This window comes from Sparus aurata, chromosome 7 (genome assembly GCF_900880675.1).
Source record: "Sparus aurata chromosome 7, fSpaAur1.1, whole genome shotgun sequence".
NCBI lineage: Eukaryota > Metazoa > Chordata > Actinopteri > Spariformes > Sparidae > Sparus > Sparus aurata.
In genome coordinates this window covers 10400368-10417923 of record NC_044193.1, presented here as the reverse complement: position 1 = coordinate 10417923, position 17556 = coordinate 10400368, and the positions used below count along the sequence as shown (strand labels likewise).

At 45.4% G+C, this 17556-nt stretch overlaps 1 protein-coding gene across 9 annotated transcripts in view; it reads right to left on the bottom strand.

Moving 5' to 3' along the window:
* camta1a (calmodulin binding transcription activator 1a) overlaps window positions 1–17556 on the bottom strand; it is a 289186-nt gene that overhangs the window by 149388 nt on the left and 122242 nt on the right. For all 9 annotated transcript variants that reach the window (XM_030421881.1, XM_030421871.1, XM_030421872.1 and 6 more), the window contains one exon: window positions 10039–10106. In XM_030421881.1, the coding sequence (XP_030277741.1) occupies window positions 10039–10106 (68 nt within the window). The remainder of the gene's footprint in view (window positions 1–10038; window positions 10107–17556) is intronic.

Here is a 17556-nt window from a genome sequence, read left to right as displayed (position 1 = left end):
AAGCACACAAACAAAAACAGCCCCCAACCACCTTCCCACTCGCCACTAATCCTCTCCTGCCCTAATTGTGGGTGCAGTCACCCCAGATTCAGTTCTTGGGGTAGATATGATGCAGAGAGGAGCAGAGTTTAAGGCACTGGCTGAGAACAGGCCACCCCATCTTCCCCTAAAAATGATTTTCTCTGCCAGAAGACACCAGAACGGTAGGTGGTACTCTCTCTCCATTACATTTCACTTTTATCTCACTTCCCCTTTGCCACTCCATCTTCCTGTCATATCCAGCTCTCTTTTCTCTCCCTCTCCTCTTTCTACTGTAAACCGCCTAAGGTGATTATGGCTTGTGATGGTTGTGGGTGGGGAAGGCGAATCCCTGTCTTTGTTTCCTTAAAATAGGTTTAATACACTGTTACCCAACACTGTTGAGAACCTCTGTGTGATTGTTACAATAGATTGGGGTACAAGATCACATCACACAGCACAGAGTTAAAGATGGTGGTCTCCATTTAAGATGGCGAAAGCAGGCGGGTGGCTCGGCACCTACTGGTGGTTTTCTCTCCTTGACGGTTAGAACTGGTAGGTTGCATCAATCGTGCCAGGTCTGCATATCAGCGGGATAAGCAAGAAATCACACACATATGCGCACTCACTGGAGACACATTAAAACAGCCTATTAAACTCTCTGGCCTTTGATTTCTTTTAATCAAAGAGGCCATCAGTCAAATGAGCAGAATCCCTCACCACAGGCCTCAGAACAAGATGCGAGAAAGCAGCCAGCGACTGGTGGCTGGCTGTGTTTTGTCTGAACAGTGTTGCATTGGAGCTGTGCCATGCCAACCTTTTAAGCAGCCCTCTATTTTTCTGTCTGGTTGTCTGTGCCCCCCCCCCTCCCCCTTTCTCTCACTCTCTTTCTCTCTCTCTCTCTCTCTCTCTCTCTCTCAATGTGTCTATATGTCTGCCTTGTACTCTCTCTCTCTCAGGCACAAAACCAAGGCGCACATTAGGTGCTGGTGCTGCACATTTTGATGCTTGGCTGTCACTGTATCATTGTCTGGTGACATAAAGCGCAGTAAAGCACTGAGCAGTGATGAAGTGGAGGGGTTTTAAACCTGCGCTCACTGGCACATTTCTTGCCTTTCAACCAATGTCATTTGGAGAGTGTCATCATCCCACTGTGAAAGCAGCCAACCTCCGCTCCCCACCCAAAACACTGAAGAGATAGAGAGAAAGAGAGAGAGAGAGCTTCATCACTGGCAGTACTTGCCCCATTATTCCACTGGAGGCTTGATTAGACAGAGGGGGTAATTTACGAGCCACTTCATTGCCAATTCAACGGGCACATCACCTGTAAATAATTGAAACCCTTCATGTCCATTCCGACATAATCATATCGCTATCATGTTAATGTATCCAGCAGTGCTTTCCTTTGGGTCAGGCGTAGGACTACACTAAATCTTGGTTGACCTGTCTCCATAACTCTGCTGAGTACCACCCACCAGCAAATAGAAGAAAATAAAGATGAAGGACGGGACTGAGAAATTATGAAATATGTAAAAATATAGTAAACAAATGCAAGACTTTTCACCAAAGCAGCAGTGGATCGTAGGTGGAGGGCACGCATTTTGCTGGCTTGTTAATTATCTTTGCCTATGATGAGCATAAGAGAGATTCATCATCTTCTCATTTATTTATCTCTCTCAGAGTTCTATCAGTCAAGCAGGGATATTAAAGGCTGCAAGACTACAGGGTGGTAGAAGATACTTCAAGTTGATGGGAGACAAGGACGACAAGAGAAATCAAACCTTTTGCTTTAATTAATTGTACCATAGTGGGAATTGTCCCTTTCAAACACTCTTAATTACCCAAGTGTTTAAAAAAACTTGATATTAAAGTGATAGCTATTTTTCTTACTTCATTTAAAAAAAGTTATTAATATTAATTATCCAATCTGAAATGGTTCTCACCTTTCCTTCAGCGCACTCCTCTCAAATGCGACAAAAAAAAAAGAAGAGATTTGAATAATTTATCAATTGACTTATATTTGAATTGATTAATTCACTGATGCAAAATTAATACGTGGCCATCTTCCACATTCCGCCCACTCCATCGTCTCTCATCTTTAATGAAGCAGTTAAAGTAGTATACAGGTCTTTGCTTGAGGTAAGGTAATGGCTGAGGAAGTGGGCAGGGCTGTGGAGGGCTGGGGTGTCTAACACAAATCTACAATAATGAAGATGTCTCACCAGAATCAACAAGCTAACTATCTTCCAGACCAAGACAGGTGAGAAATACCCAGAGTGCTTTGTGCGCAATGAGCCAGCGCTCTTTAGGGAGCAGCTTTTCTACATGGATTGGTCACAAAAAAAACTAATAGGCGAGAAAGACGAAATGGGAAGCGATGGAAACAAGCTGTGCAGGTCGTCCAGATGGATTAAGGGCTAAGTTCAAGTAAATAAGTGGGCTTGGAACCTGAATACTCTCTGTATTAGTGTCTGATCAACAAAAAGGCCCTAGTGTACAAGCCAGATTGCACATAGGCAGACAGTTGCTAACTGATGAGGAGGTGCAAGGGGTCATTCCTGCCATTTGCCGTTTTTACACACTGAATGATGCCACGTGGCAACTCATCATCCGCTGTACTTCCTGTTCTGTGAAGCTCAGCTGGGGCAAAGAAATGGGACAGAATGTGTGCCAGTGAGTGTGTGTGTGTGTGTGTGTGTGTGTGTGTTTGTGCGCACCCATGTCGTGCCTGTTCTTTGCTGGTGATTCACCCAGCTCTCTGGCAGTCATCCAGGACCTATTTTCTCCTTCTCTTTACATAACAGCAAACGGTATCACTGAAGCCTTGTGTCCTGTCCTTTCTGCTCCTCCTCCTCCTCCTCCACCTCCTCCTCCTCCTCCTCCTCTTGTTCCTCTGCCACTTCCTGTTCTCTACCCCCCCACCCCCCAACTTGCTGCGTGTGTAGGAGACCTAGCAGTGCGTCACTCCCCGGTGCTACTGCATCACCCATGGGATCATGAAGTGACCGGTCCGGAACAAACGTTCTCGGACCACACCCAAATCAGCGAGTGGTAGACCAGATTCCAGGGTACGACATGGGGAGATGCGTGGGAAGAAAGGCTGTTTTTGACTGCAATGCCCCCCAGAGCTTCCTAAAGGCAGGATCCGGGATCCGCTACACCATATGCCTACAGGACAGCACCCAACTGGGCACAGGGGCGTGACGGGCTGAAAATAGGGACGCGCAGTCACAATCTTCACCGTACTGGCCAACATACGGCCACTTGGTACCAACAGAGCAGAGTGATGAGGTGGAAAAGGATGGTAAAAGAGGGGGTGGAGAGCAGAGGGGGGTTGAAAATAGAAAAATCAAGGAGGTGAAGGGAGAGGAGCTGAAGAGAGTTTAGTTTGTAGGGACGGATGAGAGTGAGGAATGAGGCAGAGTGTCTGTGTGTTGAGAGTGTCATTGTGTGTGTAGGAGAGATGTGTAGGCAGGGTTTAGTGTCTGGACTACTCAGTGACTCAGGTGTGAATAATACGTTAAGTCTCCTTTGTGTGTGTGTGTTTGTGTGTGTGTGTGTGTGTGTGTGTGCGTGTGTGTGTGTGTGTGTGTGTGTGTGTGTGTGTGTGTGTGTGAGAGAGAGAGAGAGAGAGAGAGCCAGAGAGACAGCGAGCATAGTGAAGTGCTGGGTCGGTATAGGGCTGGTCGTCTAGGTGGCTGAGGGTGTGCACTGCTGTGTCTATGGCCCACTCCATGACAGCCAGCCTGCACGCTGCTCACCGGTGCAGAAGCGCTAATTGAATTAAGTCTTTATTATCAGGCTGCAGAGGCAGCACTTCTCCCCATCTCGGCCCGCTTGGCTGACACTTTCTCCTTGAACACCTGCTTGACATCAACTTCCTCCTCTATTTATTTATCCCCTCTCTCCTGTGGCCAGCCACTGGCTGCACTCCTTCCTCCCCTCTACCTCCTCCTCCATATTGGCATACTGAGCGAGGCTAGGCCTGCTTGTTTTTTCATGCTGCTTTGTGTACCCGTGCTGCACAACACTCCTTGGCTAGAATAACCTTACCATCATAGACTTAAGTATCTTGTATTTTAGCGCTCTTTGTAAAAGCTGTACAGTGAGACAGGTAACAACTTGCCCTACACCTCAATGTCTATTACCATACAAAAAAAGGACACATAATAAAAAGGATTAATTCCAGAAAACTGGTCCTGCCCTTCCTGGCCTTCAGCGGACGACTGGTGAGTGGGGAGGGAATAAAGGCGATAAAGCTAGATGATGTTCTATGTTCTATTGAATAGTCTCCAGTGGGCAAGTTGGCCAGGGTAATATACAGCAGCTGGGATGAGAACTAACATATATCTAGTCCCCTGTCCATTTCCACTAGCCTCAGGCTCAGGCTTCTTCCCTGGGCTCGGCTTGGGCATTACTTTAGAGGACAGACAAACAAGAGGCACTATTAAGTTGGCTAGGAGTCTGAGGCCCAGGCACTCGGCCCAGCACTAGCTGTAATCTATTGACCGTTTGCATTCTCCCTCCCATGCCCCAAAACCACAGGACTTTTCTCTATCTGTCAGTTAAATCCATTGCTCACCTCCCTCCATCTCTATCTGCTGTTTACCCACTCTATTTTTCTCTTTTTTCTCCCACTCGCCCTATGTCAGCTCAATCCCCCTCTATTCCATCTTTCTCGTTGCTCTTTCGTCTGTTTGCGTAAATCCCCCCTCCTCGCTCCTTCTCCTCCTCACTCCATCCATCACAATTCCTCCCATCTCCATCTCGTCCGTTCCCTTCTCTTATCGACATGTTTCCATTTTCTAAACTGCTCTCGCTCCATCATATTCACTCTTTCTTCGATGGCCATTTTTCATTTTCTCTCTTTCATTCACTCTTACCTCGTGCTCTCTGGGTTCACCTCACTCCTGTCCTCTCTGCTTTCCCCCGGTGGGCTTTATTTCACCCTGCCTACAAGGCCCCAGGTGGGCCTAGCTGTCCTTGTCAGCACTGTTGACTGGGTGGAAGCTGCGTGGGACAGTGTCCTCCAGGGCTCAACAGAATGGGGCAGCCAGGGGAGAAGTGTCACTGTGCAGCAAACTAAACTTTTACTCATGATGAGTTGGAATAAAACAACAGAGAAGAAGGACAAGCAGAGGAAAAATTGCGCGATTCACCGCACCAAACTGGCTTTCCACATTAACTTGACATGTTATTCAGAACTCTGGCATGATTCAGTGCCAGATGACTTACTGTCTTTCTTTTAATGAGATTTTATCTAATACCTATTTTTCTCTTATCCCTTTGATTCTGTATGTGTCCCTCTTTCTTTGTGCTTTACCCTCTCCCTCTCTTTCCCTGTCTCTCTCTCTCTCCTGCTGCTCCTGTCCTTTTCCACTCTCCTCTGAAACTCTGCCAGCCAACGAGTGCCACAAAGCATTAGGACCAAACACTATCAGACGCCCTTCTCAGGCACATCCTACACATCAGCCCCCACCCCCACTTATACATACACACACACACACAGAAAGCCCAGCACTTCCTCACACCATGTGCCAGACTAGGTGACAGAAACAGAGTTTACACGTAGGCCTAGGGAGGTCTTATTCACAGTGGCAGACTCACCCAGATACAAACCCTCTTATAAAAAAGGCACACACATAGACATGCACTCAGTTTCACTGGTAATTACACATGCACATGCCATCTAATACATTCATAAATGCCTGCATATGTCCATCCACAATACGTTATTCAAATGCATGGTCACGCTCTCTCAGGTTCGCACCCGTACTGTGTGCATACACAAGAGTACATTTACGTATGTATACACATGCGTAAATACAATCCCTCCCTATTTCTCTTTCACTCACACACAGCCACGCGCACACACACAGATCTGCACAAATTCACAGGCTCCATACACAATAGCAAACACCATACACAATAGCAAACAAACAGTCATTAGTAGATTTCAGGCTGCCTCTCAGTTCTGCTCTACTCTGTTGTTGGTGTGCCCGAGCCTCTGGGGTGGCGCCACTGCTGTAGGTTTTAATAAAAGCATTGTCTTTGGAAGCTGTCTAAAGGGACTCGGTTTCATTTTGGAGTGCTGCTGCTGCTGTTGCCGTGGATGTGGGAGGAGAGAGGGCTATTGCGCTGGGACATGGGGGCCGGCTAGGTTCAGTGTCATTGCTGGGCCCTCCAAGGACTGGTGCTTATTGTTTGATAGTTTCAATATACAATGTGTGTGTGTGTGTGTGTGTGTGTGTGTGTGCGTGTGTGTGTGTGTGTGTGTGTAATGGTCATGGTAAGCACATGTGTAAATGTGAGTCGCAAACTTGTGTGGAAAGTCGCAGCAAATGGCTGACAAAGACCCCCCACTTAAACTTTCCAACTGCTGTAACAAGTCTACTGTATGTTTGAATTTTATGCAAGACAGGAGATTACACAAATAAACACACATACAGAGGGATCTGGATGACAGGCGTAAAAGCACTCTCTCTGTTGTGTTTTGAGATGGGTTGCTGTTAAGCAGTCCTATAAAACAAACAGTGGGGAAAAGAAACACTTTGTGCAACTGCTCCACTCATGAAGCTGTGCGCCATTTAGGGGATGCTCAGGATAACGAGCCATCTCTATACGACACACAGGTGCCCATTAGCTCGTTGGACTGACCAATCTGTGAGAACCTCCAGTCAATAGTTTCTCCATCTGTCAGCATACAAACACCTCCGAAAAAGCCCCTCAAGGAGACGTTTGCGTCATGTGTGATGGACAACAAATGCCTGCTATCAGCAGGAGCACAATGTAACGCCCATGATGAGGTCAAATCAAACGTTATTGTCTGGATTCGGAACCACACTGTTTCTGTGCCTCCCCTCTGTTTTTTCCTCTTCTCCCACAGGCACCTTCAGATCCCATCAGTTAAAGCAACATGGACACATCTTTAAAAAGGTGAACGGAAAGAATGAGTGTGGCTATATCTGTGAGGATGTAGGAGAGGAAAATCCTAATTGTCCCTTTAAGTGTGTTCCCTCCCGTGGAGTGAAGGTGCGGGGTAACGGCCATCTTAAATCACAGCCTGGCCGCGGCCTTCATTAAAGCCATAATGCCAGGCTCTCCCTTTAATGGAAATGGAAGTCAGCGAGGCTGTGGGTGTAAATTAAAGTGTAAGGCCCGGGCAGGGAAAGATTTCCCCAGCTCTGACAGGTGCGGCCTGAATTAGCTGTAGTGCTGTTCAAGCAGTCAGTGGGAGAACACTGGTATTGATTTTAAGCACTGTTGCACTTCCTATCTGAAAGGGAATGTGTATTACTAGAGCTAGGCACATCAATCACTCAGCATTCCACCACTCTCCCCTGGCACGCTTCAGATTTTGAAATGATAAACAAACAGAAACATACAAACAAAAGAGAGCACCGGCTGTACTGTTGTACAGCTGTAGCTGATGTGCACGAGCATCAGCCTGGTAAAATGCATCTGTGCATGCATGTAATTGGTCCACTTCATCTCATCTTCCTTGTGTTGACAGGATGCCATCTCTATTCAGGGCATGTCCTGCATCGCGTGTCACCTTGGTCAAACAGCTAACGTCAGCTCCTTGAGTTCTGGCTGCAGCCCACTCGCATGTTTACGACCTGCATGTGTCAGAGTTGTAACATGCATGCGGTGCAGCCATGCAGTGCGGTGCCGCTCCGTGTATGACCCTGCTGCTTATCTCTGCCTCCCATCATGCCCCGCTGACCCTGTCTACAGACGCTGGCAGGGGGAGAATTAGCCTACTTAGCCTATTCCCCACAGGGGTCAACCCACACACAGACATGCAGACAGCACGCCCACAATCAGATGGGCGCATGCACACCACAAGCACCGTAAGATGTGTGATGACAAATGATAAGGCAGCACTTAACCACAGGTGTCCCAAGTTTGACCTTTCACCCATGACCTTGAGCAGAAAGCTTTTCATATAGAGGCCAGCCATCAATCAGCTCCCATCAATCTCACAAGTGTGCCTCACCCTCTCACTCCCCCCAACCTCTCCTGGCCCCAACATCCATCACTACGCTCTACCCTTTCACTGACATCTGGGAAAACACAAACACTTCAACACCTCTCTCTCTGGCCCTCGTGTGCGGAAACACAAGCACATACAGTAAGCACCTCTGAAACATGGAATGTGTTGTGTTGTCAGGTGAACTGCAGGTGTACCCTGGGAGATGCTCCCTGGTGACACGTTTGCTAAGATATCTGCACCTGCGCTGAGACATGACATGAGGTTGAAATCCCTTAGCACACAGACAGCTGAGACCACAGACAGTGGTGACAGACTGTGGCCATGAGCATCCTGAGGACCATTTGGCTTTAAAGCCACTGGATCAAAAGTCTCGCACATCTCACAGAAGTGTCATTTTTAGGCTGTCTTGTGCTGGTAGACGCCAGTGCTCTGACATTTGGAATGCTCTATCACCCCTCACAGCCTCTATCTTTTTCTTGTATATCTTAAAGGAACAGAAACCCCATTTCTCCTCTCACCTATACTTCTATTTATCCATCTAGATTGTTTTGTTATAAGTTGTCATATTTTGGAGAGATCGGTCATAGAGATGTCCGCCTTGTGCCGAATATCATGGAACTAGATGGCAGTAGTGTGCATCTACTCATGGACGAGAGGCTTGTGACTTCATGGAACATAAATATTAATGGCGTCTTCCTTGGTGGAGATGTAGATTTATCATACAACAGCAACATAACAGTCTCCTATATATTTTGGACAGAGTAAAAAAGGAGTATAAAACAAGGTATAGAGTCCAAATCTCAAGACTGAAAGCTGCCTGACATTGTTTTCATTTTCGGTCGGTTGGCGAGTGAAGGCTCAGGGAGGATGGAGCATTCTTGATAAAAAAAAAACAGGTGAGCTCAGTGCTCTTTTGGCCCGTGCTCCATAATTACACCAGCGAGCGTATTCTAATTGGCAGTGTCTTTATGCAGAACTATTATCAATGTCCCTCCGAGGCAGTGGAAGAGAGGAGGGGTGGGGAGAGGGACGTGAAGAATGGGTTCTATGTCAATGAGCCCAGGGTCCATTTACACATGGATGAGGACTGCTAATAACAGCAGCGTAGCCAGTCCATCTTGCAGAAAAAGGAAAACCGTGGTTTTCACACATTGAGCTGATTCCAAATGCATGAAAATGTAAACTTTAGTAAAGGGGACAATGTGTTAACATTGTGCATTTGCTGCAGCAGTGAAATGATTGTGTGGTCTAGCAGGGCAACAGTAAGTCGAACAGAGGCCGAGGATGTCAATCCTAGAGATGTCCAACATGAAGAAATTAGCTGAAGCTATTCAAACAGAAGCCTGTCTACTTCTGTCAAATGTAGAATGCTACTACAAAGCTACATGCATTATTAATTGTTACACTACATAGATTACATAATTACATCACAGCCAGTGCTGCTACAATACACATTTGTCTGCTGACATTAAATTTCAGGTGTTAAAGTTTGTTGATGGTCTTCATTTGCTTACTGGCTCTTTATGTATCTGCATACATTAATAAATTAACTGCAAAGCTGGCATCCGTCTTCCTTTTCAAATATTACAGTAAGCTCTTGGCATTTTGTTCCACATGTGGGTGTAACGTCTGACCCAGACAAACACCCCCAGCTTTAACAGTGTTATTAGTTGCGTGGTGAATGTGCAGACAGATAGGAACACATTAACACACCATTTAAAGCAGATGCTGCACTAGTGCATGTCATGTTAATTGGCTTGCTAAAAGGCAATTATTAGTCAATATTAATATTCTATCATCTATCTGCAAACTGAAAACTTTCCTGAACAGCCACAAGCAGCCTGTAAGATTAAACATCCTACACTGAATCAGGAGGAGGCTGCAAGCTGTGATGAGGGAAATGGTCTTGGAGAGAAAATTATGTAAAACTAAAAATGGAAATTTTGTCTCCCTGAACGTAATACTTTAAGGGGTATGAATCTTAACTTATGTTTTAAGAGAGGGCAGGAGTGTAATTTTCTTACCTTGTTTTAGGGGACGTCGTTAGCCATTCTTCATGCTTTTCAAATGTTATCAAGTAAGCTGCAATCTCCTGTGAAAAAGAGAAGAGAGGAGAGGGGAAGGGAGTGAGGCTTAGATATGTCATCTTTAATCACTGTTCTCTTGTGTTTGTAATACATCGGTGAGACTGCTTCATTGATATTCAGACAGTTTAACCAGCAGCACAAACACGGGAGAAAGACGGAAACAGGGGCAGTGCCAGGGAGCTCAGGCAGGTAAATGGAGACTGGTAAAAGTAAAGTGAAAGACAGAAGTGGGATGCAGCTGAGGTCAGATCATCTTCTGAGACCATCTTTGTTACCAAAGCTTTGATCAACTTCTCCTCTGAGGACATCAAGGTGCTCTCAGAAAGATTGACATCTCTGTGTTTGAGAGCGAGCGGCTTTTAACATTTTTGGACCGATCCTCCCCCAAATCCCTTTGATCTGCCCTTGACACTGCTCTATGGATCAATCCACTCTTTAACCTTTGAATAATAATTACACGCCAGTCTCACAATATTGACACGCGTGTGTACTGCTACTTCAGAAAAGGTTCTAGATCCTCGGGAGTTAGTTGTGTGCAAAGAGATAAAAAAAAAAGAAAGTAAAAGAAATATGTCCTGACTGCCACTGGTATAAATAGAGATACTTCAAACACTTTCATGTTTCCCATGCTTACCCATCCTACTGCATCAGTCTGAGTGTAAGGGGGGAACACGCTAGACCATACCCGGCCATTTTCTCACCAAACTAATGGGCAGAAATAAAAGCACTTTGGATGCTGGTGGACAACCTAATGATTACCAGCGACAGCCAGCAATTCACTCTTCAGCAAGAACATTTGTCAGCTTCCCAGACTGTTAGAGAGAGCTAGACACAAGGACAGACCAGATGCCACAAAAAAATGTCTTTATAGTTTCTAAGGATGTGCATCTCTCCTCATGCTGGAGTGTCGACAAACACTTAAGTGTGAATATGTTGTTCAAATATTGTCTTGTTTGGTCTGTGAGGCTGGAGTTTGAAAAAAAAGTCTCCTCTGGGCTTTATGTTGTTACTTTGCCCCTCCACATGGGGCCATAATGTATCCAAAAACACCAGCTTTCTCTACAGCAGAAATTGGAAAAAAATATAAAACATATGTGGTGGCACAAAGCCATCGCAAAAACCGAGACAGTTCTTTGCTTTGTTTTTTTTTTTTTTTTAACTCCTTGAGACTCTTTTCTTCCTCTTTTTATTTTTGCATCCAAAAACACTATCGAGTATGCACCACTGCAAGGAGGCTCCCATTGGCTCGTCCGGGCTGTGTCACAAGTGTGACCTGGCACAGAGACACAGCACACTGGCGATAGCCCTTCGGGATGCTGCAGGGCATTGCGATGTGAGGAGTTCCCAGGCTGGCAGGGGTCCCAACAGAAAGAGGGGTGGTAGCATGACTGGCACCCTTGCCTCCAGGTGCAGGCTGGGAGATAATGCTGCGTTGATTAACTTCCTGTTCTTCTGCCATAATGACCGGAGGCGATGAAGTCATGACAAGATGGAGTCTTGAATTAAGAAAAAGATAGGAGGAGGATGAGACTGTCGAGAGGAGCTCAGGACTAGTCCACAATAAAGCAGTGAAATGTTCACTGTGTGAAAAAAAAATTACAATTCAGTACTAAGGTCACAATAAAGTTACTTTTCTGCATACATTTATGAGGAAATTAGACTAACACGGCAGTGATTAGATTAATCCCTGCTATTCTGTGTTCATTTTGCGAAGGATAAACGGCAGCGGGAAGCTCCTTCAGTGACCTCTGTGCTTGTTAGCACATCAGTCTTGTCTTTAAAATAGAGTCACAGCCCCAGCCTCGGTGGCAGAGGATGAAATAGGGGGCCGCATGGTCTCGTACTGAACAAAATAAAAAAAAGAAGTGAGCCTCTACCTTTGGCTCTTTGCGCACCCCTCCCTCTCTGAACAGATGCCAGGGATTATTCCAACCCCCCGACCAACCATAAAGGTGCAATAATCTTATGGTGAGGAAACAAACAAAAACAGACGTGCAGCCATTAAACAGCTGCAAAGAGACAAAGTTTGCATGGGCAGCATAATGAGAGGCTAGCGTGCGTTCAGGTTGAGCAAACACGCTTGCGGGTTAGTGCGAGAGGGGTGGAGGGGGAAGCGGGCAACCGGTGTGCTGAACACTGATGGTGCATCAAAGTCAAACCAGCAGCTGTCAATGGGCTCTGGACTCTATCTGCTGACCTCAGTGCCTCTGGCCTGCTCTCCGTCGCTAGGGAAATATTCAGAGGAGGCTCTCTGTACACACAGCTCCTACCTCACTCTACCTCTTAGGTCAAAATCCTGCTCACGCAATACTGTTTGTACTTCCTTGCTTTAAGCCTCAGCCTCCCCACTGACATGATCTTTGCTGGGGTTTTATCTCCAGGTGCTGTTGAAATACACTGTACCAGTAAGGGCTGTCTTCCTCACAGCTTAAATTGAGGCAAACTCCTTCCAAGCCTGATCTAAATAAATAACAATCAGCACGAGCTGGCAGTGAACCAGAGAGTGAGTATGAGCAATACCTCCTCTAATTGACACGGTGGTTGCAAAAAAAGGCCCTTTCATTTTACAGGGGAAAGAACAACCCGGAGCTGTTTGTTGTAACCCAGCCATCTCATTTGTTTCTTTTGTCTCTGTTAGAGCTGCGACACACTGTTAGCAAAGGGGGCCGCCCCAGAACATGACTGAGCAGTCTAGCAGTTTCAGGGCTGATGGAGATGGAGAGCAAAGTGTGTTTGTGTGTGTGTGTTCCTGTCTAACGTGTAACAATCAGAGGGTCTGATTACTGGTTACCTGTCTGGGCCTGGCACGTTATTAACATGCTCTTCAGGAGGTGTCACTCCTGTACACTCATCAGTGTGTCTCTCCTCTCATCTCTCTTCTCATAGCTTCTATACACCTTCTTCAATCTGACTCTCACTCACTCACTCACTCACTCATTCCTTTTTTTTCCTCTTTCCCATAACCGCTGAAGTGAAAGGAAAGCCACCATGAGAAAATGTTCATTTTGAGATGACTGGCTTTTACTGTCTCGCCTTTCAAATGATATTTTCACTCTCGAGGTACAACATTTTCTCCAGAGAGAATCAGCTTTTGAAATGTCTACCTATTTGAAATTGGAGATGACACTAACATATTCATCCCATTTCACTTCTTTGCACCAAGGAAGGGGGCGGGGGGTGCAGGAGCAGTAAACTCTCAGGATATATAAACACTGTTTGTCCCACATTTTGATGATCTCAAAATCAGTTGCGATGACAATTTCAGGAGCAACTGTTTGTCAGATGGATTTCATTAGACCATCACCCTTTCTTATTGCACAGAAGCCTCCACGGTAGATTCACTATCCCGGGATGACCTGAGGCTACACTGTTTTGCTGTTCCCTCTGATTCTCCCTCTCACTAGCAACTTTGATTTATGGGAGAAAAGAGAGGCGTTGAGAGGACCAACGCTCTGGCATTTGGATGACAGACCTGATCACTTGAAACAACTGTCGCTGTTCCATTAGAAGGAGAGATAGGAGTCTTTTGGCATTATCTCAGCAAGCATCAGACACCTGTCTCTAAACACCATCCATAATGTCTCTCCTCTCCCTCTGCATTCGAGCAGACAGAAGATGAGAGGTGGGAACGATACGGAGCTGAGAGGACAAAACTCTGAGGCACATTTCCTTCTGTGCCACCGCCTACATTAACATACCAATACATTACATCATTGTCTGCGAATTTAATCTCGGTTTTAAAAACCCACGATTTACGAGACACATTATGCAAAAACATAGAGTAATGAGTCATTCATTGTGCGCTCAGCCATTTAAAACCAGTCTTCATCACCCAAAAAAAGGATTCAACAATTACAGCATATGTTTGTCCATTACAGTATTATTCCAGTTATACTGGTGCTCTAGTGACACTAATGAAAAGGCACTTAATGAATCGCTGTATTAGAAAAACTAACTTTAGCAACAGTATTGATTGCAGTAAAAGCTCGAGCTAATGAAATTAATATGAGAGAGCAGGAAGATGCTAAAGAATAGATGGAGTAAAAGTCTGGCGAGAGAGGAGAGCACAGCGCCTCCAGCCTGCCTCCTGGTGAAGTCTGGGGAATGCATCCTCAAAGCTTTGACCTTGCCCTGCACTTGAAAGCAGGAAGTAGATGAGAGGGGGGCAAGGAAGGGATACGGTGAGAGGAGCCCTCCCTGATGACCTGGGTTTTGCTGTGGAGAGCCAGGTCATCTGATATTTCCTCCAGGGCAGCCCAGGAAACCAACCTGCCCGGGGCCAGGCACAAATGGACTGGCGGGGATTTGGGGGGCCGGGTGGTGGAGGGGTTTGCTGAAGCTTGAGGCTATCACGAGATTACACCAGAAGAAATTCAAATGTAATTAGACACAGAAGAGATAGACTGGCACTAAAGAAAGGGATGGAGAAGGAGGGCGGGAGGGTTACTGAAAAGGGAGGGGATAATCAAAAAGGAGAGAGGAGGAACAAAGTTTAAAGTTTTTTACCCATGACAGTGATAAATGCATTTTAAACAGGAGAAGCGTGAAGGTATGGTGATTAAAAAAGAGCGCTTGGGTTCGATTCTGCAGACAAAAATGCCTGTGCTGAATCATTTCGGGGGGTTTTTTGTTTATACTTCATGAATTCTTAATGCACTAGCAATAATGTATCACACACTGTATCTATGTAATCTCATATGGCCATATTACTCTTTTAAACCAGGGAAAGCAGTGAGGTAGAGTGAATCTATTTTAGAAAGCTGTAACCTCCAGCTAGCCTTTAAGATTGTTCTAGCACGCCCCATAATAGAATGCAGCGGAGTTGGTATCAAGGCGAATGGTTAGGATAGTGTCAAAGAGAGAACACGGGATGTATGAGACTGAAACAGAGACCTAAGAGAGTGAGAAAAGTTGAGAAAGTGAAAGTAAGCAACAATACGCGCATGGAGATGTTGACAGCTGCACTTGGCATCTGTTGAAGAGGAGTAAGGCTGCTCTATGAGTCCCTGTGCTGGGTTAAAAAGATGCCCTCTCCAGCATACTGCTCATTAGGACCTGCATGAGGCTTACAAGGGACACCCATGCTAAAAGGGAGGGGTGGAAGTCACACTGTGCTCACTCTGTTGCTCCACTGCGAAAGGAGCAACAGAGGTGTTCTGCCCTACCTCACTCATAACCCCAAACCATCCCGTGTTTTTTGGCAACTGATGTACCGTATCGATTTAAAAAAAGAAAGTGCATCATCATCGCTGAACACAAAATTCTGTGAGCTCGCGAAAAAATACATGTTCGTACATCACACTGAGCACAGTTACTCGGCAAACTCCTTCACCACAAAGGCCCTACCATATGTTTAAAACACACCTCAGGCAATTTTGCTCAGTTTCTCCATCTAGCTTGCGATGTACCTCTTCAGCTCCTGCAGCTCTGCTCCCTCTCGCCGTACAAGAGGTGGGAAGAGCAAGACAAGCCATCCACTGGCCTACATTATACATAGTTCGGGGATCAATTTGGCATTGATCCTGGATAGCTTAGATGTTTTCCAGTAGTTGGTCAATGCCTCTCTTCACATTTCTGCTTGGGATGCTGGTCATAAGACTGTTCTGAAAAAGGAGGCATTCTCCTGGGGAGCCTCCTCTCACGCCTCAGTGCTGCACGCCTCCCTGCTCCCACAATCAATGTTACCCACAGCAGCTGCTCCGCCAGCACTCTCCTTTTTGTTTACAATATCGCTTCTATATACTATATAGTTTTATACGAGAAGACTTAGCAATGAGAAACACCAGAGGCAGAGGAGGGGTCTGGCTCTGGGGGGGAGGGATTTTTATAATGTGCCTTATCAGCTAGCAGCCTAAATTTAAAGGCGTTCTGTGGAGAATTTGTCCTGTATGTAAATAGAGTTAGATTTAGCTGTTTGTAAACACACAATTCAAAGGGGAAACATAGTTGACTCTCATTTCCAGGTTGTCAAATAACGACACTTGGACAACTTTGGAACGACAATCAACTGCATTTCTCCAGAATCGCTGACCACCAGTAACATCCTGACCACAGATTATTAATAAGAAAGTAGATCTTTTTGAAAAGATTGTGTTAATCATTCCAGTAGAATTTCAGAGACGCCAAGATTCACTGAAGCTTTTACCTGTTAATCAGTATGGCTCGACACTGTATCAAGAGACTTGATACTTTGTTTCGTTTGTCATGTCTGCAAAAACGTTAAGAGTGTCCAGCAACCAATCAAGCAGCTTGCTTGTCCAGTGGGCCTATTCTATGACACAGAAATAGTCCACTGCAAAAGAAAAGAAATCTAATACAAAATCTGACACAATCCAATTAGTCAACGACAGCAGCACTGCAGCAGAAAAAAATGGACTTAATGAGGATAAGCTAAGTTAACCACTAGCTAAAAGACTAGTCCTGTTTTTCAAGGGACAGTTGTTGACTTTGACAAGAGACGCAGAAGAAATATGTCTTAATTATTATTACTACATCATTTCAGAAAAACATATTTACTAACTAAACATAATTAAAATGTAGCTAATATCATAATCACACAGGAGACAATCTTCTCAGTTTTGATTCCCACTGATCTGCTTGGCCAGCCAAGGGCTCCACTGATGGGTCTAATACAGACTTCATAGTGACAGTCTGAAGTGAGAAATTAATTGTGGTAATAAAATGCATATTATTTGTGATGTTATGTTTTAACATTGTGGAAAAAGTATTCATATAATTTTGCTATCTTACACCAAACATAATTTTATAGAAAATGTCTTTTTTTTTTTGTGTACTCTGTGCTCTATGACAGTGTGTGAATACTCAGCCTCCCTTCCCACCTTCTCTGCCACGGAGTGAGAAGCTGCAGCCATATGCTGAAGGGAAAACAGGACGGACAGAAAGACGGAGAGACCAGGAACAGGGAGCTGGCATGAGACGGGATTGTTTTGGCTTCAGTGCCATTGCTGCTGTCTCGTATGTTCGTTGAGAGGATGTAATTATTTGGCCTTGCAATGGTCAGCCACCGACTCCCACACTGTAACCATATACCTGTGCGTGCATGTCCTGCATTTCTATTCATTTGGGTAGTAAAAAAAAGAAGCAGCTACAAAGACAGAAAAGATGAGATAAGGAGAAAAGTGGAGACACTGAGAAAAAAACCTGGAGGTCTCACAGGAAGAGTTTACGAGGGAATGGATCTATAGTATGTACTGTGTTAGGCAGAGGCTGAATAAGGATTGGACATAAAGTTGACTGAGATGAAATACATCCATCTTTGTCAGCCATAATTAGGCAGCTTTGTGACCCTGTGGTTGTTGCTATGGATGTGTGTGTGCCAGCTGATGTAAAGCCCATATGGGACCTCCTACTGCTGTACCCTTGAGAGATGTGTCTTGTGTAATGATTCTATTACACCTCTCTCTTCTTCTATCGCTCCCTCCCTTCGCTTTCCCT